Consider the following 21018-nt stretch of genomic DNA (forward strand, 5'->3'; position numbering starts at 1 on the left):
CCAGTCCTGACTTCTTTTGTTGATGAACAGCAGTGTGGAAGTGTAAGCTGAATAAACTCTTTCCTCTCCAACTTGCTTCTTGGTCACGATCTTTGTGCAGGAATACAAACCCAGTCTAAGATACCTAGATCCTACCTTTCAGCTCTTTAAATCAATATGAATCTAATATGCTGGGCGTCTTCCAGTAACAAATGGATTATGGCAAGCGATTCCCAGCCAAGCTTTAGACAGTGAGCGCATTTCCTTTACTAATTTCTATATTTTGATATCATTTCCAGATTTGAAGTCTTTCCTATTGCCTTCACCCCACCCGAGTACTTTGAATACAAGATTCAGTTAACAGCACTATACCTGAGCAATCGTCTCAGGGTCCAGTGGCTTGTGGTCATTGAAGCCTGTGTACTGCCCTGATGATGTGGACCTCCGGATAGGAGGGCTGTCGATCTTCTTGAGGGAGTCGTGCCGGCTGATGTTGGTCAGGCTGCCGTGGCCCGGCCGGCGCCGCCTCTCAGGACTGTCATTATTGAGGCCACGGTTCTGCAACAGGCCCCTGGGGTGACTGGCTAGGTTTGGGGATCCCAGATCAATTGAGGAGTTAGACAGAGCATGCGGGGGATGCAGGGGACAATGGCCATCGCTGGTCCTGCCAGGACGTCTTCCTGGAGGGGGTGGCTCTCCTCTCTTTCTTTGTCTAGACGGTCAAGAAGAAAGAGAAAACAGAAGAGCTTTTGACACCGGATGACGCTTTAAGGTTGAGCATTACGTCTGATCATTCCTCACAGTCCCCTGAGGAGGGGAGGTCAGGAGCTAACGATCTCACCTGGCTAAATAGCTATCAGAATGGCGGTCAGTCGGGGAGTTCATGTCCTTGGATGAGGACTTGTCTTCAGTGACTGGCCCGCTGCTGGCTTCGCTGTCGGCTTTTTGGCTCAGCGTGTCTGAAAATGTATCGTCCCTGGAACAATGGGAAGCATGAGAGGGGGAGACTTTTATTCATGTGGCTGTCCTTAATTTGTAGGTCTGTTAGCTGTGTGTGTCTGCGTGGGGGGCGTGTGCATATGAGTGCAGATGCTATCTAGGGAGGCCAGAAGAGAACATCTTTCCCCCACCCTGGAGCTGAGGCACACGTGCTTGTGAGCCACCAAACCTGGGTGTTGGGAATTGAACTCAAGTCCTCCACAAAAGCAGCATGTGCCCTAACCCTGAGTCTCTCTCTCCAGCATCCTCGAGTAGATTTTCATTCTAAATATAATGTAATTTTGTTGCCAGGAGGTTGAAAATTTCAGGCATATAAAAGAGTAAGATCATAATCATGTATAACTACACCGGCCGGGTGTGGTGGCGCACGCCGTTAATCCCAGCACTTGGGAGGCAGAGGCAGGCGAATCTCTGTGTTTGAGGGCAGCCTGGTCTACACAGTGAGCTCCAGGACAGTCAAAGCTCACGGTGAAACTCTGTTTTGAAAACAAGAAAAAACCTACTGTGATTAGGTCAATATTTTCCTTCTGTTCTAAGAATTCATAAGAATGCGTATACATATATGGAGTACTTATATTATGGGTAATGGGCGTCTCTGCTTAGTGCTTCACATAGGCATACCTTCATGTCTACATATATACTACATATTTCTTCAGTTGTCATATACACACTTTGTTATTTCTAAAGCTATGTAAAAATATTTCTACTCACTTTATATGGTGTATTTCTCTTCTCCCTTGGAAAACTACCTGAAGTTGGCAACAGATTGTGAAATAGTATTCTCAGAAGTCAGGGACTGTGCTGTGTCCATTTCAAAAGCTTTGCCTTACACTTAAGCCACCATTGCCTCAAATCCTTAAAATCTTTTAGAGCTTTCTCATTGGGGAAACAGACAACAGACAATATCAACCAACACCTCGAGGTGATTCCCTTTGTCTGTGGCTCTGTATTCTCCCTCTTGGGAGCTGGGGATTCAAACAGCTGGCCACCAAGAGCCGAACTGGCTACTCTGGGAATCGTCATGGCCATATGAACACTCCAAGCCATTTTCTGCAGAGGTCATTGTTCTGAGACACCGTCAAAGGCGTCTCCCATGAGCTCTTCTCGCTCCAACGTGGGAAACGAATACTTGCTGTTCCTGAGCTGCCAGCGACCATCGTGTACAGTAGAATCCTGAACTTTTGTTTCCTTTTTAAAACGAGACAGGGTCTCATTTGTCCCAGGCCGGTCTTGTATTTGCCCTGTAGCTACGAATGGCCTTGAACTCCTAAGCCTCAAGCGTCTGCCTCCTGAATGCTAGGATTACAGGTAGGCACTACCACCCCTGGGCTCTGTGGTGCAAGGTGAAGATGGAATCCGTGACTTTCTTTGTGAATGCTGGGCAAGCAACTAAGCAATCCCATCTTGATTTCTCTGGGTCCATTTCCTAATGCATTGCCGATTGGAGAGTAGACTAGCAAGGACAAGAGAAATCTTCCTGGTAAAGCGATTTAATTATTTAGCATTAGAGTCACCAGGAAGGTGGAAAATTCTGCTCAGTGCACTTTGGTCTTTTTTTTTTTTTTAAATCTGGGGGCTAGTGAGCTGTAGCTCAGCAACAGAACACGTGCTTAGCATACGCAAGACCCAGGGGTTGAATTCTGTGCCCTCCCTCTTCCTGTAAAAACCCCCACCCGACCCTCTAATAGCTGGGATCCTCCAGCAGCTGAGACATTTGGCCCACTCACATATCTTGCACGACTATGTACTGATGAGGCACAAGGCCATCGATCCCATTGTGTCTGCCTTCCCACCAGTCCTCGGAGGCTCGGTGATACAGCAGCAGGGATGCACCCTTCTTGAATGACAACTCTCTAGCTGACCGCCCGACGTAGTCAAACTTGGCTATGGCTTCGATGGGCTCACACTCTACAAGAAAATGACAGAAAATGTCAGGAAGGCACGAAGTGTTCTCTGGAAGCCAACATCAGGCTGAAGAGGACAATGAGTGAGCCATCAAACAGGAGGCAATAAGAGGCAGTCGGGGAGGGGAGAGAGAGAGGGGAGGGAGATACTTCTAGTTGTCATTTGTTTTCTAGGCAAAAGAAAAAATGAGCAATAGATCTTAATTTCCTCAGCCTCTTACTGGAGATACAATGACAGTAAAATAAAAAGATTTTGACTTTGTAATATGACATATAGAACCTCTCCTTGGCTGTAATATCCGCCACAGTTGTTTCAATCTTCTTTTGACATTGATGGAGTGTGGTCACAACACGTTAGTGGCATTTATAGCAGAAAAAAACCCCCACAATTCCAGCAAGTGTGCTTTATTAGCTTTAAAAAAATATAAAATCATCCCGATAGATGTCATTTGATACATTTATTCTCCTCATGGGCTTTTTTTTTTCAATTTTTTTCATATGGAATCTCAACATTATCATTAAAATTCAAGAAAACTTTGTCTGGCTTCATAAAAACTTAATTATGAAACACTCATAGGTTAGACCAACCTCTACTTAGAGTAAAAGACTAGATTAAAAAACTCTTTTCTGGGGATCAAGAGATAATTGATGGGAGAGACTGTGCTCGAGTAAACACAACGTTAGAACTCAAGAGACTGCAGACCGTGATCAGGTTCATACAGCGTCTTAGGTGCTTTGTGCTTTAACCTACTGCAGAAGTGTCCCCCATTTGAGGTCTTTCTCTGCTTCTCCTTCCAGCCCCTTACTCTTGACCCTGCTGTCCAGTAGTGAGTGGACATCTAATGAAAAATGTGAGGAGTATGTGCTTATAGAAACATCTGCACAGCAAATGATGCCTCATTTGCTTATAGAAACATCTGCACAGTGAATGATATACCTCATTTGCTCCAACCTGGGTGTGTGAAAATATTCCAGAATATACAGGCAATGTGTGTTGGAGAAAAGCCTGCCTGTCTCTCAACAGCTCAGGAAATTGCTTTCTATTTCTCTTGATAACCAATCTACTCATTTGAAAGAGTTCATTCTTCCCAGCGTTCACTGCAGCACCTGTTATACCTACGGATAATAACGAGGTGAGAGGTTTTTGGTAAAGAAAGCTAGGCTTCTTTCTCACTTGGTAAATTAGAAATTCTCTGAGACACGTAAAGTAGAAGCAAGAAAACGAACAAACGTCAGAAACCTTTTTGTGAAGGTCTTGTGTAAATTTCAGCAAATCATGAGACAACGAAAAAGCTTGCATCTGTTCTATGGTAGGCAGTGTTTGAAGAAATACTATGTAACAGTGGCCAGCCATGCCCCTAGGCAGTGTTTGAGGAAATACTATGTAACAGTGCCCAGCCACGCCCCTAGGCAGTGTTTGAGGAAATAATTACGTAACAGTGCCCAGCTGTACCCCCAGAACCTGCGTGGAAAAGGGTGCAAGACGTTTGTAAGTCTTTTAGCAGCTGGATAAAACTTTTAGATCATATGTAATGCTCTGGTTGGTTGTGAAATGCTCCTCCATGGCTCAGGATTTGAATGGATGGTCTGCAGCTGGGTGGCACTGTTTTGGACATCACAGACCTTTTTGGATATGGGGCTTTCCTGGCAGTTTAGACCTGAGGGGGCAGGGCTAGGGAGTTATAGGTAGGCCAGGTTCTAGCCAAATTCTCTGCTCCCTGAAGAACAGGGTGACTAGCCACTTATCACTTGTGCTGTCACAATGTCATGCCCACCACGAGGGACTGCGTGCAATGAACTGTGAATCAAAACAAACATCTCCTTCCTCTGCTGCTGCTTTTAGCACTGCTGCCGAGGGATGAGAAAATCAAATAGCAAACCGCCCCGCCTCACATTTATCACAACAAGGTGAGCGTAGCAGTGAGTATTTATAGAAGAGAGGGTAGAACTTTCGTTTACATAGAATGGCCCTTTGTTCTATGTTGCCAGAGAAAGAATCTATCCTGCTCGACCTGAGATGACAAGATACCAAGATCTGTACTCCAGTCTCCCCCCTCCCCCCCCCAGGATAGAAACAAATATGCTCGTGGAGTAAAGCCCTGCTCATTTATTAAAAGCAACTTCATGACACAGGATTTATGAACCCTGTGTCAATACTTGCTTATATTTATATTTTTAATTTAAAAATGAAAAGCTAATATAGAGGGCATGATATATTATCTATGCACAATGTGTGAAGGAGAACGGAACAGAGGTTCTTTGCCGCTCTCAGTACCTGCCAGGTTATCTCAAGGCGATCCAGAACAACATATATATTGTATTCAAATAATTGCAGAATTGTGACCTCTGTGACTGTTACATGTTTTTATCACTGCCTTTTCGCATAGCAAATACCAGGGTTATCCGATTCACCAGATCTACTGAACTGTGGGCAGGTTAGACAAAGATGTGCACGTGTATCAGAAGACCATTTTAGTGGTAACACTAGTATATCAACAAGTAATTTTCAGCAGTTCCATTATTTTGACCTCTTCTGGGAGCCATTTCACAGTCAAGTGTCAATCAATAAGCTATTTACAGACATCTCGGTCTTCGCAGTGCATCGCAAATCAATCTCAGGGCATGGGGCGCCATGGCTCTTTCGTACCGAGAGTCTTATGGTCCTTTGGGGTCCCGCAGAGGCTTTTTAGAAGGTTGCTACTGCCGACATCAATACCAATCATAGCAAGGGTGTCACGTGATTACTTAGCGCTTCTGCATGGCTCTGCTAACTGGGCCTCAGCAGAGTGGCTGCCTGGCGTTACCAAGTTCCAAGCTCACAGTCTTATACTTTTCGTATGATGTAATAATGTTGTGGGCACTTTATCATCCCTAGTAAGCGTCCTTCTAGATTCATCATCTGCCGCCCTTGCAGTTTAGTTTTGTTCTGTGACTGCCTGTCCTGAAAACAGGATTTGGTCTTTGTAGTGACGCCACGATAGGGCAAAGCAGCACAACATCTGACGGTCGCAAAGCGGCAACCGGCGTTCCAGTGGATTTGGCTACAGGACTTTGAAGGCTGGTTGTGGTAAGAGCATGCCCTTAGAGGGCAACGCTTTTCTCTGCAGCAAAAAGCGGTGGCCGTGACCAAACCAAAATGAGATCTACAGTGTTGAGTGTTCAATCAAGATTTAATCCTGTAGTTGAAAGGTAGAGATTTGACAGATGAAGTGATGTTGGAACTGGTATGTGGGGAGAGAGAGAGAGATGGTTGGGTTTTATCTAACCTGGAGAAAGCAAAGGAATGCTCAGAAGTCAGCAGAGGAGGGAAAAAAAATAGGAATGAGCCAGGGAGAGAAAGAGACCCAGGACAAGAAAAGGATGCTGCCAGAGGAGCTTGAGACTAGGGTTTGTTTGGCCTGAGCAACCTGAACATGCTCCTTGCTTACCCCAAAGCTGCACTTCTTTAGTGTTTAAAGAACTTCAGTGTAGCATCCTTGGACCCCACTGTCTTCTGTATCTTTTCACAGGTTGTTCCCATCTCCCTCACCGTATAGCTCTGCCCCACCATCCTAAGGAAATATCTGTCTTAAGATTCTGGTACAGACTGTCTCTGAGGATGCTGAGTGTGCTGTTGTTCTTAGGCTACTCTCAGAGTCTGCACCTGAAATGCCCGATGCCAGACTCTGTGGAAACCTTTAAGCTAAACACTGCACACTGTCCTCCAGGCTGTTCTGCCCCAGGGAGAAACAAATGAGAAGGCTCTTCATGAGGCTCGAGTTCTAAGACACACATCAAAAATTTATATGCGTGCTGGAGAAAGAGACCCAGTGAGTGAGAGATTTGGAGAATGTGTTAGAGTTATGGGACACACAGCACGAAAGGTCAGATATGCGAGTAAAGACCAAAGAACTTAAAAAGAAAAAAAAAGACCAAGCAGCAGATATGTTAAGTGTACTAGGTAAATCTTTCAAGGGATTGGAGGAGAATTTGCATGCAGCTAGAGACATTCTAAGAGAAAACTTACAGTAGATATTAAAGAAGAGGGAGTGGGCATGGTATTGTGATGGTGATAATGGTATTGTAATGGTGAGAATCCTAGCACCCTGGGCAGAGGGCAGGGAGGGCGAGCTTATAGTTAGCTAGTACTACACAGCAAGACTCTGTCTTAACAAAACAAAACACCAAGAAAACCCAAAGGCTGGCGGTAGAGCCCTTTTCTAGCATGCAGAAGGCAGGCCATGGGCTCCCTTCCCGTCAGCACAGGAGAAGTGCTAACAACTGATGCTGAGCACTGAACTTTGAAAGTTAGAAAAAGCCAGGCAGTGGTGGTGAATGTCTTTAATCCCACCACAGGCGAGGCAGAGGCATGCGGATCTCTGAATTTAAGGCCAGCCTGGTCTATGGAGTGAGTTCCAGGATAGTCAGGGCTGTATAGAGAAACCCTGCCTTGAAAAAAGAGAAAGAAAAAGAAATGGTCTCTTAAGAGAAAGTATCAAAGTGAATTTAGAGATACTAAATAATTGGAAATCTGCTATATTTATATATAAATCTTTATATATCTCATATATTTATAGCTGAGCTATAAATAGTTTAGAGCAGTGGCTCTTGCTATTATCAACATGTATGAAACATGTTAGCTTTTCTCTCAGCAGGGTTTAAAGATTAAAAAAAAGTAATTGAAAAACAGAGTCTGAAATACAAGAGAATGGAAAAGGACCAAAAGAGACACAAAGGGCAAAGCACAAGGCTGTCTCATGTGAAGACAGCACTATAGACCAGTGGCAAGGCCAGGACATGGGAGGAGACTTTCCACACAGAACGTAGGCACCTGGCTCATAACTTTGAAAGGACAGCAGATGCCAGGAGAGGTGTGAAATGTAACCATGTGGAAGAAAGTTAAGTGACCCCCACCTCACACCATAATCTCTGTGAGAATAAAAAATAAGAAAACCCAAATGCTGAAGGATTAAAGGGGACCCAGAACCACAGCACACATGGGGAATGGCTGGTGTCATGACCACCAAGGACTCGAAAATCCAAACTGCAGTGAGATCCCGCCCTGTGCTGTTAGGATGGCTCCCTGACAGACAATAAATGTCGGGGTCGGGAGAAGCGGGAGCCGTGTGCACGTCGTCATGTTGGAGATATGCACAATGGCGTGGGTGCAGTGGGAGGCAGAAAGGGGAGGCGTCCTAACATTTAAAATAGATGATGTGGTCTAGAATTCAGATGCTGATCCAAAAGAACTGAAATCAGAGTCACCGTCCTAGTCCCTGCAGCACCAGTCACAAGGGAAGATGTGGAAGTGGGTCTCAGAGGAAGTCGGGCAGGCCCAGAGAGTGGGGTGTACACATGCAAGGCAGTGCTGTCCTGTCTGGACTTTTTAAAAGGAGGACGTGCTCCAACAAGGATGAATGGGTGCGCCTGGCATAAGCTACAGATTGCATGACTCTGCTTACGTTGCGAGCCTAAAATAGTCAATTTCCTCGAGTCAAAGGGACGAAGGTGGCCAAGGGCTGGAAGGACTGGGGAGTTACCAGTTGGTAGGAATATGGTTTCAGTCAGGCAAGGTGGACATGCTCTAGAGATCTGGTGTAGAGAGCCAGACCTGCGGTCACAACAACATGTAAGGTGTCTAAAAGTGGGTGAGGAGGGAAGGGAAGGAAAGGACACAGGAGAGCTACCTTCCTTCTCTCAGGGTTTAGCAGGGTTTCCTTAAAGTTGACCAAGAGGAGAAAAAAAAAAAAACCACTACAGAAAGATGGATAAACTTGCCTGCTTTAAAATGAGCACAGGAAAAGAGAGGACCAGAGAGGGTGTTTTTAAAGTGTATATACCCAGTTCTTAGATATAACACGAGAAAAGATGAATAGTAAGCTGAAACACGTTAAATTAAATAAAAGAAGCCTGGGAACTCTATCGTTAAGAAAAAAACAAAAGCAATGGACAGTGGCACCAGCCCGGGACTCACCGTCTTCACTGGTGTGGGGCTCTGTGCCGGCGTCTTGGTCCACCTCCTCCAATGTACCATGCTCACTGTAGGGGCTGTCACTGTTGGGTGGAAACAGAAATGTGTATGAAACCAAAGAGTGTTGTTTTCTAAGGGAGTAGTTCCCGTAGCAAGGAGACCCACAAGATGTCTCTTGCAAAAACATTCCTGGGTATCTGGATGCCTGCACCTCCACTAATTATCTGGCTCTATGGCTGTGCATTTGGACACATATGTGTGTGATGGTTACTCTAACAGCATCAAGTTTGGGGTACTCTAGAATAACCTAAGTGGTCAGCCTCTGGCATGCCTGCGAGGGATACTCAGTTAGGTTAGTTCAAGTGGGAAGACCCACCTTGATGATGGGGTTCCTGGACTGCACAAAAGGAGAAAGCTAGCTGAACACAGCACTCATCTCCCTGGCGTCCAGACTGCTTACGTCTGACCAGCTGCCTCGGGTCCTGCTTCTGCCATGATGGACTGAAGCCCGGGACTGTGAAGGAGGCAGGAGAAACTACTGCTACCCACATGCTGCTTTTGTTGGGATGCTTTACCTCAGTGATAGGAAAAGTAAAAAAAAATTTTGGCATGTGTACATATGAAGCACATATGTATGTGTAGATACATGTGTTTACATATGTGTCTGTACATGTGTATGTATGCATTTATCTTTTACAAGCTTATTGTGACAAGTTTACTTACAGGAAAAAAGTATTACTAATAATTCTTTTAATAATTCTAAATAAATGCAAACTAGTAGACTCCAGGCAGAGAACGTTTGATTATTGCTCAACAGATGGAAATCTTGGTGAATCCAATTCACTATTTTTATCGACATACAGGTTGAGAATTCTCTGACTTCTGTGAGGTGACTGGAGCATCTTTTCTGTCCTCTCTCGACGTGCATTCATTTCATTTCTATATGAGAATCATGTTTTTATTATCCTGTTTTTCGAAACTTTAACATCACCCACCACTATCTGCCTTCAGAGGTTTACTTGGAAAAACCCACGTGCAGAGCCAGTGGGACAAGGGTAACTGCTATATTACTGACTCTGTGTTTAAGAAGAATGATGCTGGGCTAGGGAGATGGATCAGTGTGCAAGCATGAGGACCGGAGTGTGAGTCCCTAGCACCCACCCAACAGCCAGGCCATGGCTCTGTGCTCCTGTACCCCAGTGACAGGAAAATAGATGGGGCTTGCTGCCTGCCAGCCTAGTCCCAGGGTCAGTGACACACACACACACACACACACACACACACACACACACACACACACGTTCTCGTAGAAACACTATAAACAGAACTTTCATCAGCCCATGCTACTGGCTGCCAGGCTATTATCATACAGGCCTTTTTGGAAAAGCAGCAATTCCACAATGCTCTGGAATCAAATCCAAACACTCACTACAGATCTGTACAGACTTCATCTTTGTTGTTTGTTTTTCAAGACAGGGTTTCTCTGGTGTAGCTCTGGCTGTACTAGAACTCACTCTGTAGACCAGGCTGGCCACAAAGGTAGAGATTGGCCTGCCCCTGCCTCCCAAGTTTTGGGATTAAAGGCATGTGCTACCATCACCTTCTTTGTCTTTGATACAACAAAGGGGACAGTAGATTTTACTCACACGCTCTCCATGTGGGAGTGCCCAGCATAGCTTCCACATTGGCCTCAAAGTAAATAGGACTGTGAAATGACGTTATTTAAAGTAAATATGTCTGTGAAATGAAGTTATGTATCTCAGCATGATTGAGTTCACTCGCTTACTCTCCCAGAGGAAGACTTTAGTTGGTACCTGCCATATACATACTCAAGTCAATAGTGCTGAATTGAATTTCACATTTAACACTGCCACTGCAGCCCAGAACTGCAAGAGAGCACACTGGACTCTGAGTTCCGAAAGCAGTACCTGTGGGAATAGCGACACCCAGTTTTCTTAACGGCCACACTGTGTGCAACTTAAGTGGGGAAGAGAAGTATTTTCCAAAAACTCTCTTAGGTTCTTGCTCCCCATCTGCTTGGCCTGTGGATGGTCTCAGCGGTCTCCTGAGAAAGGTGCAGACTAAAGGTCCTTCAGACCCTGCCCCCCGGGAGACCGAGACTGGGAAGGCTCACTGGCTCTGGAATCAGATGTATCTGGTGGTATGGTTTCACCAGGTTTTCAAAAATTCACGTGTTGGAGTTAGGATTCCCAAATCCCTGTGTGATGATGTTGGCAGGTGGTACCACGGCCACAGGAGGCCCACAGAGATCGGGGCGTGCACAACCTGTGTCTTGTTCTCCCTGACCGTGTTAGGGAGCATGAAGGTCCTCACCGGAGGCCTTCAGAGGAGCCCTTCCAGCCTCCATAACCGTGAGGAGTTCTCTTCCTCCTAAATTACCAGTCACTGGTACTCACTCTGTCAGAGCAACAGAAAGAAGACTAAGGTACCTGGGCTGTTCCCAGTGACTGTTACATAATATTAATTTTAAATGCTAACCTTTGGGTGTACTTACTGACCTCCCTAAAGTTATTTTGAAGAATATTCATGATAAATAAATCACTGATTAATACATGCCCCAACTAGCTACGCAATAGAGGGCCTCAAGGGTTTGAGACTTCTTTTGTTATTTGTGAATTATAGAAAAATGGCTGAAGCACACGTATCAAATACCAAATAATGAGCCCAGGCATTTTAAGATTTCTGCCTTTTAGGGTGACTCAACTGACTGTCACTGTGTTACTTGGCTGGGAAGTGATACTATCTTAAAAATTTTTAGTCTCAAAACATATTAATATAAAGTTGCTCATTAAGACCCAGCCTACTTTCATGTTTACTCTCAAGGGGGAAAATTAAAAAAAAAAAAGGAATAAAAAACGTATTAGATTGACATGGCTCTAGCGAAAAGAGTCTAATACTAGCCAGATGATAAAACTATGTGGTTAGGCTGGGAAGACACAGGGTCAGTGGCAGACAAATGGACAAGGCATTTGATCTCCAGCACTGGATAAACCAAACCCCAGACCCAAATAAAACCCAAGGATGGAAATGAAGTCCGTTAATTTGTTTAGTCATCTTTTCTTGATTTAGAATAGTGGTAAAAATCAATCTTTCCCTCTTTCTGTCTCTTTCTCTGTCTGTCTGTCTTTCTCTCTGTGGCAGCAAACCCCTTATTCTCATTCATATTCTCTCTCTCTCTCTCTCTCTCTCTCTCTCTCTCTCTCTCTCTCTCTCTCTCCAGATCTCTCCAGGTAGCCCTGGTACTCACTACATGGACTGGCTGGCTGGTGTATGATGCATACCCTGATATAAACAAATCCTTAAAAGGCAAAACTCTTACTGTTTACAGAGGCCCAGAGGGGTCAGAGTTATCTAGAAAAGAGGATGAGAACAATGTGGCTTCACAATAAAGCCCTCATTGCCACGAACGCCACTGTTCTAAACTTATCTCAAACACTTGCGTTACTTTTGCTTCTTTTGTCTGTTTTTTCTTTTTAAAAATTAAAAACTTTCGTAGTTCATGGGCAGTTAATTTTACTTATTTATTTATTTGTTTTTTTGTGTGTATGTGTGTATGTGTGTATAGTGTATGTATATGCTGGTGTACTGGCTCATGCCTGGGTATGTAGACGTTAGAGTCTGAGACGAATGTCTTACTGGATTGTTCCTCCCTTATTTCTTGAAGCAGTTTCTCTAAAACTGAACCTGGAGGTCACTGTTTGCAGAGGCTGGATGTCCAGCGAGCTGCTGGTACCCTCTTGCCTTGGCACTAGGTTTACAGGCAGACAATGTGGGTGCTGGGATCTGAACTCGGGTCCTCATGGTCCAGCAGTAAGCACTTAAAACTCTCTGGTCCTCGGTAGTTCACTTTTATAATTCAGTCAGGAACTGTGTGTCCCCGAGACGGAGGGCTCCGTTCTTGGACTCACCAGTAGTCGCCTCCGGCCATGCATTTCTCATACACGGGGCCATCCAGTTCTTTAGCATCTGGGAAAATAGTCTCGTGATGGATAATGATGGTCTTCACAATTTCGTTCACGTGTGCCTGGCAAGACACTTGGTCCTGTATCTCCGGAACCGGCATCAGTGTCGGGCCGAAGCAAATGGCCAGGTTGTAAGGGTCCATCATGTTCTCGTCACTGTACTGGGAGAGGCTGCAAAAGAAAGGGGAGAAGCTCGTAACAGACGGTTTGGGAAAACAAAGCGCTTAACATGATACTAAGTATTCTGATCTTTCTCTTTTCTCTCTCTATGTAGCCCTGGCTGTCCTAGAACTGGCTCTATAGACCAGGCTGGCCTCCAACTCACAGAGATCCACCTGCCTCCACAGTACTGGAATTCAAGGTGAGTGCCACCACCCCCTGGCCATACTTTGAATTTATTTTACTAAAAACAACAAAAAAAAGTATGTATGTGTGTTTGTGTGCATGTGCACATGAGGGTGTAGTTGCCCTGTGGAGGACAGAAGGGGAAGGGGTGTCAGGTCCCCTGGAGCTGGAGTTATAGGTGGTCGTGAGCCATCTGTGGTGAGCGTTGAGATCTGAACTCAGCCTTCAGAAGATGAGTGCACACTCTTGGCCACTAGCAGCCTCTCCAACGCCCTGACCTCATAATTTGAAAATATGGATTAGACAATTTGATTCGTCTTTTATCGTTAGAGAAAAAAATAATACCCATCATACTTAGAGCTGGCTCACTGGACCCCAAATAGAGTAGGAGGACTATGTTCAACTAGCTAGGACATGAGGGTAACACACATCCTCTTTGGGTGAGTTTAAAACAACATCAACCCTAATAGAGATAAGGATGAAGCAGACGAGCTCCACTTGCAAAGATTGAGGGGAGGCTCATAATGCAGTGAACCTGTGAATCTGTACGGTACAACTCCCATAAAGCCTTAGGATAATGTCTTTAAATTCGCCCTACCATTCAAAACTATCTTAGTTTTTATTCATACCCAACCCCCCCCAAAAAAAACCATAAAAAAGAAACTAGAATAAAAACAAAAAACATCTTTTCTTTGAGGAGGCGAGGCACAACTGTAGGTTAATAACCTGCTGCTGTGTGCTTATCACCGCTAGGTGACAACCCTTGCCACAAAAGACATTGAAAGCATGAGACAAAGGAGGAGACCCTTAATTTTCTTATTGTATTTAAGGTGGGAAAGCTCTGGGGACACTCCTGGATGTCTGCAACTGGTTTCTAAACTCGATATTACAGCTATTCATGAAACCGCGTCACAGGCGACTCTAAGCGAGCTTGCCCTTTAATGCCTGGACTCTAACACCCAGGGAATCTGCAGCTCTTCCGAGAGTTCTAAGGCATTCTCTCTCGGTGTATAGAATGTCAGCCACAAAAGGAAATGTAAGTGGCAGGTGAGCAGACAAGGGGAAGGAAAAAGGATCCGCAGCAGCCTTTGTGAGATAGTGACAGACACGGAGCGTCCAAGACACAACCTGATTCAGCCCTTTAGCCCCGAGTGGAGATAACATAGTCCGGAGAGGGAGAGTGGAAAATACAAAGAGCGGTCTCCACAGCTACCATATGTCCCTCCCTTCTGCCATTTCTCAAATATACAACATCTCCCTACCCCAAAAGCTTCACACAATACCACCAGGTGACTTGAGTGACAGATGACTTTGAAAGGTGGGATTGGGAGGAAGTGAGATTTAGAATAAAAATCATCCAAATTTCAAAATTCACACCTGGGCTCAGTGGGAAGGATCAGGTTTCATCTTTCTAGGGCTTCATTTTCTCCTGGCTTGAAGAACATAAACTTGATTTAAAAAAAATGATTTCTAAGTTTTGATTTTATAGCAGAAAAGAGCAGCTAATCTCTCTTTTCAGGCTTCCTGTGTTGAGCATCTTGGACTGAGGTGGGGCCATCATCTTTCCCTGCAGGTTCGTGTGGGCATCTTTGGGCACTAAAGGCAGCACTAGCTGCCTGACTCACGAGGTGTTTGCCATTCGCTCGAGCTTCACAAAGCGTTACAGTCAGGCTTCGATGACATTTTTGGTTGGACACTGCTTTCCTAGTCATTGTGGGTCGCTGGCTCACAGTGAGAACAGCACTGTTGGGCCACGGCATCCCCATCAGCTGGGGGAGGGGAAGCATTCATTCCGAGGTAAAGATGGAACTCCGACAACGGCCTGGGTGATCAGGCTTAGTCAAAGGTAGCGATGGGTAGCATCCATTTCATGTAGACACAGTTCATGCCCTTTTAAGGTAGCAATTCTGTCCAAATGGCTGACATCATGGACTTCTAGCTGTGTAGCTGAAAGGTGGCAAAGCAGAAGGCTTTTGGATAGGGTATGGGGGAGATGTGTCTACAACGGATCCCATGCATCAGCAAGCAAAGTAACTGGAAACAAAGTTGCCTTCTTAAGCAACTTAAGAAAGTTAAGTTTCTTTCAAAAGGCTGTAGTGACTTTTAAAAATTCTTGTATCATCGTAGAGACTGTATTATGTATTTTCTTCTTGACAAGGTCTCATTACAACGAATTTGTGAAAATGCTACTTTTGGATTGATGTCTAAGTCATCTACAATTCCCCTCCATTCCTGACTACAATGTTTTAAAAAAAAATGACAGATTTTTTTTTCCCCTAGGAGAAGGTGGTTTACATCATTTTGACAAAACCCACTTATGACACGTGCTCTGGGTGGAACTTGGAAAAACACATATTTCACTAGAAAGTGTTATGTGTATACATTACATTTACGACCAGCCACAGTTACTCTATCTAGACTAGACTACTCATGCATCATAGAAAAACCTTGATCTCTAGAGGAAAAGAAAGAGTCCCTTCTGTCTCCACTCAGTCACTTTCCCTGCAACTCTGCTCATGAACGGAACTCAGTACACATGTTACAGGATCCAAGAACACAGAGGATACAGATGGGCGTTTGGGCAGAACATGGAGGTGTACTTACTGATTGAGGAAGGCAAACAGGTACCTCATCACTATAAGGACGGACCTGGGCAAGGTCAGGAGGAGTTTGCGGATGTGGAGTGCTCTCTCATAGAGGTTATCTATTCCTGAAGACAGAAGAGGATATGGTCAGAGTCCCCTCGGGACACCCCTTACAGGGATACACCCCAGCATTCGCAGCAACACCTTGACCATCGCTGGAAGTAGTCACTCGTGTGCCACCTCCCCCAAAGGCAGTGCTGACCGGTCCCTGGTAACTGATGTCCCCGAGTTTACCTGCACTCTGCCCCTCAATTCCCTTTCTCCCTCTTTCTCTACCTAGTTTGGAGACAGGGTCTCCTGATGTGACCCTAATGACCTCAAACTGAAAATCCACTGGCCTTTGCTTCACAAGTGCTGGGGTAACAGGTATGTACCACACTGGTTTATTTTATGTGATGTACACGGTCTTAGCCTTGAGGAATTTAGAGTCCTTGTAAATTTAGAAACCACTTCTCTTCCTTCTTTTGAGCACTAAATTTTGCCGCTCATATGGTCCCAACGCCTTCTTGCTGTATGTGAACTAAGCCAGATTTATGGGATATATCTATATTGGTATCATCTATATCTATATATGCACAGCTCTATCTGTCTGTCTGTCGGTCTGTCTGTTCGTAAATACCAATGTTTTGAGATAACTCTGAAGCTTTCTTGTGATTTTTGCATTATGGTCTGTTGTCCTTCCCTCCTCTAGAGCTACTGCTGGATTCCACTCTGTCCCGAGCTGCTGATGCCACGCCACAGTCTTCCCTCAAGGCTGCGCTTCCTACTCGTCAATGGCAGCCTCATCCAGTCACGAGGTAATTCACTGTCACTTCCAACATGGCGACCCCCGGGCTTCACTTTTTCTCTGGTTCCACTGCAGATAACTGCATTGCTTATTTCCCCGGTAAGCTTCACCATTTCTCACACAGGGGACTGTGATCCCATCCAGTTTCCCTTTCGAATTAACTTGTGGTGTCTGACCTTGACGTGGGTTCACATGGGAGAGCTTTTCAAAGTGGCTGGTATTCCTTTCTGCGGTCTGGGTTGGAAACTATGGCTCTAGCTACACAGAGTAAGCTGCTTTTCCTGGGATTTTGAGTGCTGACGCAAGCTGCTTTCTACTTATTATCAAAGTGGGCATCTTGTTTTGCCCTCCATTAGGCTGAAGAAGGTATGAAAAATATACAAATATGTTTGCCCAGCCACAGAGGAGTCTGCAGAACAGCACATAATTTATCACGATTAAGTATGCCTCAGCTGGAAATGAAGCCAGCTCGTCTCCTAGAAAACAGTTCAGAAACCCTCCACCTGGGACGTTGAAAGTCTCGTCATGTGATCAACATCCCTGTAACATTTTTATTCTCTTAGCCCAAATCGGTAACTAATAACACGAGTGTAGTTATTGTGAATTGGATATGGTACATTTCACTTATTTCTAATGTATTTTGAAATAGAAATAAAAAATCCACCATGAATATGGGGGAGTAACATCTACTGCATATAAATTTAATGTATTTTCCAAGCTGTGGTCTCGATTATTTCTTCTGGGGAAAGAAAAAAATGTAATATACTTATTATTTTTCGGTGTTAAGCGGGTACATAAATTCAGGTCACAAGAATGCAGTAATGAAGCTGTCAGTACTGTCACCTATGCAGTCCCCATAGGATCAGGGCAGAAGTCAGGAGGAGGCAGTTTGCCTCCTACAACAATCTGAGGTGGGACCTGGGAGCCACGCTGGGTGGAGAGGAAGAAGGAAACACTTAAAGTGAGGAGATCTGAGGAGATCGGCAGGTCCCTGAGAACCTAAGTTACAACGTTTACCACACCCATGGAGGCAATGCCTTATACAGACAGCCTGGCCCTGGCTGGCAGTGACCTCTTCTCTCTGCAGGCTCCATGTAAAGGCACCTGTGGGTTCTAGTGAAACCAAGAAAAGTCATATGCCACTTTCCCCTGCTTCCCTTCTCCCTCTTGCTCTGCTCCAGGCCCTGCTTGCTCCGCTCTGGGCCCCACTTGCTCCAGCCCATAGGTTTTGTTTTTGGCTTTTTGTTTTTTAATTTATTTTTATTTGTTTCTCATTACAGATGGTTGTGAGCCACCATGTAGTTGTTAGGATTTGAACTCATGACCTCTGGAAGAGCAGTCAGTGCTCTTAACCCCTGAGCCATCTCACCAGCCCCATACGCCACTTTGTATTTGAGGATTTTGGGAATTACAAGAGTTAAATCCTTTGAGTCTCTAAGCTAATTCCCTTTTTTTTTTTTTTTGGCTAAGGTTTAATATATGGGATGGAAATTTAGCAACTTAAAGCAAGTTTTGGGGTCTTAGATTAGAGCTGAAAGTAAACAATATAAACGGCTGTCACTGTGTAAGCATCCTAATGTCTGCCAGAGCTCCTGAAGGGGGTGGAGAGGCAAGGGCAGGCCGAGGCTTCTGGGAGCTTTAGTTTCATGTTAAGAACCTCTTGCTTTTAATCTCTGTTCTAAACTTGGTCTCTTCTTGAAGGCAGTTTCAAAATTTACATGAAATTTACAGTGACATTTACTCATATTAGTCAAAAAGTGGGAGCAAGCCAGATCTGGATAGACAGGCGAATGGAGAAGCACAGTGTGCTACAGACACGCCAAGGGATATTCCTCAGCCATACAGAGGAAGGTCATTCCGTGGATGAGCCCTGTAGACACCACTCCAAGCAAAGCAAGCCATACACCTTATACCATTTAGATGAGATCCCTAGGTTAGACCACCCCATAAAGCAGAACTGCAGGGCCTCAGGGAAGCAGCTGCTGTCTGATGGCTACAACGTTTCCCCTTGGGAACAAGAGAATTTTGGGAACAGCTAGGATAGATATGCAGTGATACATTTAACTTTTACCCCACACCCAAAGATAGTGAATTTCCTGTCTGTATTGCACCATAAAAGAAAAATAACTGGGGATGGAGAGATGGCTCAGCTGGTGAGAGCTCTGGCTGCTCTTCCAGAGGACCCAGGTTCAATTCCCAGCACCCACATTGCAGCTCCTAACTGTCTGGAACTCCAGATCCAGGGACTCCCACACCTCACACAGACATACAAGACACCAATGCGAATTTTAAAAAAATAAACAAACAATCATTAAAAGCTTAAAAAAAGAAAGAGAAAATAACCAAGGAGCCCATAGGGTACAACTGCAAGGTTTAGAAGCCAGCAGCTGTTGGGATAAAAGAGACTTCAAAAAGATGACAAATTGGATTATGCAATGCAGCCCTTCTGGTCTGGGTCAGTGCCCTGAGCAGACCTGGGCACGAACTCCGCAGCCAGTTCCACAACACCCATTGAAAGCTCTACTCCCAGGAATCCTAACACGCCTAGGATCATAGGATCAGAGGCAAGGAGGACACAACATCTGCCCCAACACCGGGAGTTACTGGGACCAGTAGGACCCAGGCACCCAGGAATTCCACCTGAACAGAGGCACAGGCTCTATCCGGTCTGAGCAGACCTGGGCACGAACTCCGCAGCCAGTCCCACAACACTCAGAAGAAGTTCCACTCCCAGGAGCTCTAACATGCCCAGGTCCACAGGATCCCAAGACCCAAGGAGCTTGGTCACACCAGGATCTCAGGGTCCCAGAGGCAGCTTGACTCCCAGGAGTTCTGACACACCTAGGATCTTAGGATCGCAGGATCCCAGAATCACAGGATGACAAAGAGAGCTGAAGTCTGAGGAGTTCTGACACAGCCAGGATCACAGAAAGGATAGGCTCCAGTCAGATATAGAGAGGGCAGGCAGCACTAGAGATAATCAGATGGCGGGAGGCAAGCATAAGAACATAAGCAACAGAAACCAAGATTACTTGTCATCATCAGAACCCAAGTTTCCTACCATGGTAAGTCCTGGATATATGATCATACGGAAAAGCAAGATTGGATAGAAAATCACTTCTCACGATGGTGCTAGAAAACTTTAAGAAGGACATAAATAACTGGCTTAAAGAAATACAGGAGAACACAGGTAAACAGTTAGAAGCTCTTAAAGAGGAAACACAAAAATTCCTTAAAGAATTACAGGAAAACATAATTAAACAGGCGAAGGAAATGAACAAAACTATACAAGATCTAAAAATAGAAATAGAAACAATAAAGAAATCACAAAGGGATTAACCCTGGAGTTAAAAACCTAGGAAAGAGATCAGGAGTCATAGATTCAAGCGTCACCAACAGAATACAAGAGACAGAAGAGAGAATCTCAGGTGCAGAAGATACCATAGAAAATATTGACACAAAAGTAAAAGAAAATGCAAAAGGCAAAAAGCTCCTAATCCAAAAAAACACCCAGGAAATCCAGGACACAATGAGAAGACCAAGCCTAAGGATAATAGGTATAGGAGAGAGCAAAGATTCCCAACTTAAAGGGGCAGTTAATATCTTCAACAGAATTATAGAAGAAAACTTCCCTAACCTAAAGAAAGAGATGCCCATGAACATACAAGAAGCCTACAGAACTCTGAATAGACTAGGCCAGAAAAGAAATTCCTCCCATCACATAATAATCAAAACACCAAATGCACTAGACAAAGAAAGAATATTAAAAGCAGTAAGGGGAAAAGGTCAAGTAATATATAAAGGCAGACCTATTAGAATTACACCAGACTTCTCTCCAGAGACTATGAAATCTAGAAGATCCTGGGAAGATGTCATACAGGCCCTAAGAGAACACAAATGCCAGCCCAGGCTACTATACCCAGCAAAATCTCAATTACCATAGATGGAGAAAACAAGATATTCCATGACAAAACCAAATTTACACAATATCTTTCCAAAAATCCAGCTCTACAAAGGATAACAGATGGAAAACACCAACACAAGAAGGGAACTACACCCTAGAAGAAGCAAGAAAGTAATCTTTCAACAAACCCAAAAGAAGATAGCCACACAAACATAATTCCACCTCTAACAACAAAAATAACAGGAAGTAACAATCATTTTTCCTTAATATCTCTTAACATCAATGAACTCAGTTTCCAAAAAAAAAAAAAAAAAAAAAAGACATAGACTAACAGACTGGATATATAAATAGGACCCAGCATTTTGCTGCATATAGGAAACTTACCTCAGTGACAAAAGCAGACACTATTTCAGAGTAAAAAGGTTGGAATACAATTCTCCAAGCAAATGGTCCCAAGAAACAAGCAGGAGTAGCCATTCTAATATCGAATAAAATCAACTCTTAACCAAAAGTTATCAAAAA

The 21018-nt window shown here is 44.5% G+C and overlaps 1 protein-coding gene and 1 long non-coding RNA gene across 3 annotated transcripts in view; one reads left to right on the forward strand and one right to left on the reverse strand.

Annotated features, from left to right (window-relative positions):
* Nucleotides 1-21018, reverse strand: part of Srgap1 (SLIT-ROBO Rho GTPase activating protein 1) — a 267065-nt gene that overhangs the window by 7927 nt on the left and 238120 nt on the right. For both annotated transcript variants that reach the window (XM_021173834.2, XM_021173833.2), the window contains exons 16-21: nt 15765-15870; nt 12762-12986; nt 8836-8915; nt 2706-2886; nt 821-955; nt 352-691 (exon numbers count right to left, since the gene is read on the reverse strand). In XM_021173834.2, the coding sequence (XP_021029493.1) occupies nt 352-691; nt 821-955; nt 2706-2886; nt 8836-8915; nt 12762-12986; nt 15765-15870 (1067 nt within the window). The remainder of the gene's footprint in view (nt 1-351; nt 692-820; nt 956-2705; nt 2887-8835; nt 8916-12761; nt 12987-15764; nt 15871-21018) is intronic.
* On the forward strand, nt 16059-17264 carry LOC110302975. The gene is made up of 3 exons (XR_002378884.2): nt 16059-16171; nt 16497-16602; nt 16949-17264. It is a non-coding gene; the product is annotated as an uncharacterized LOC110302975 (long non-coding RNA).

The sequence above is a fragment of the Mus caroli genome, chromosome 10, assembly GCF_900094665.2.
Source record: "Mus caroli chromosome 10, CAROLI_EIJ_v1.1, whole genome shotgun sequence".
Lineage (NCBI taxonomy): Eukaryota > Metazoa > Chordata > Mammalia > Rodentia > Muridae > Mus > Mus caroli.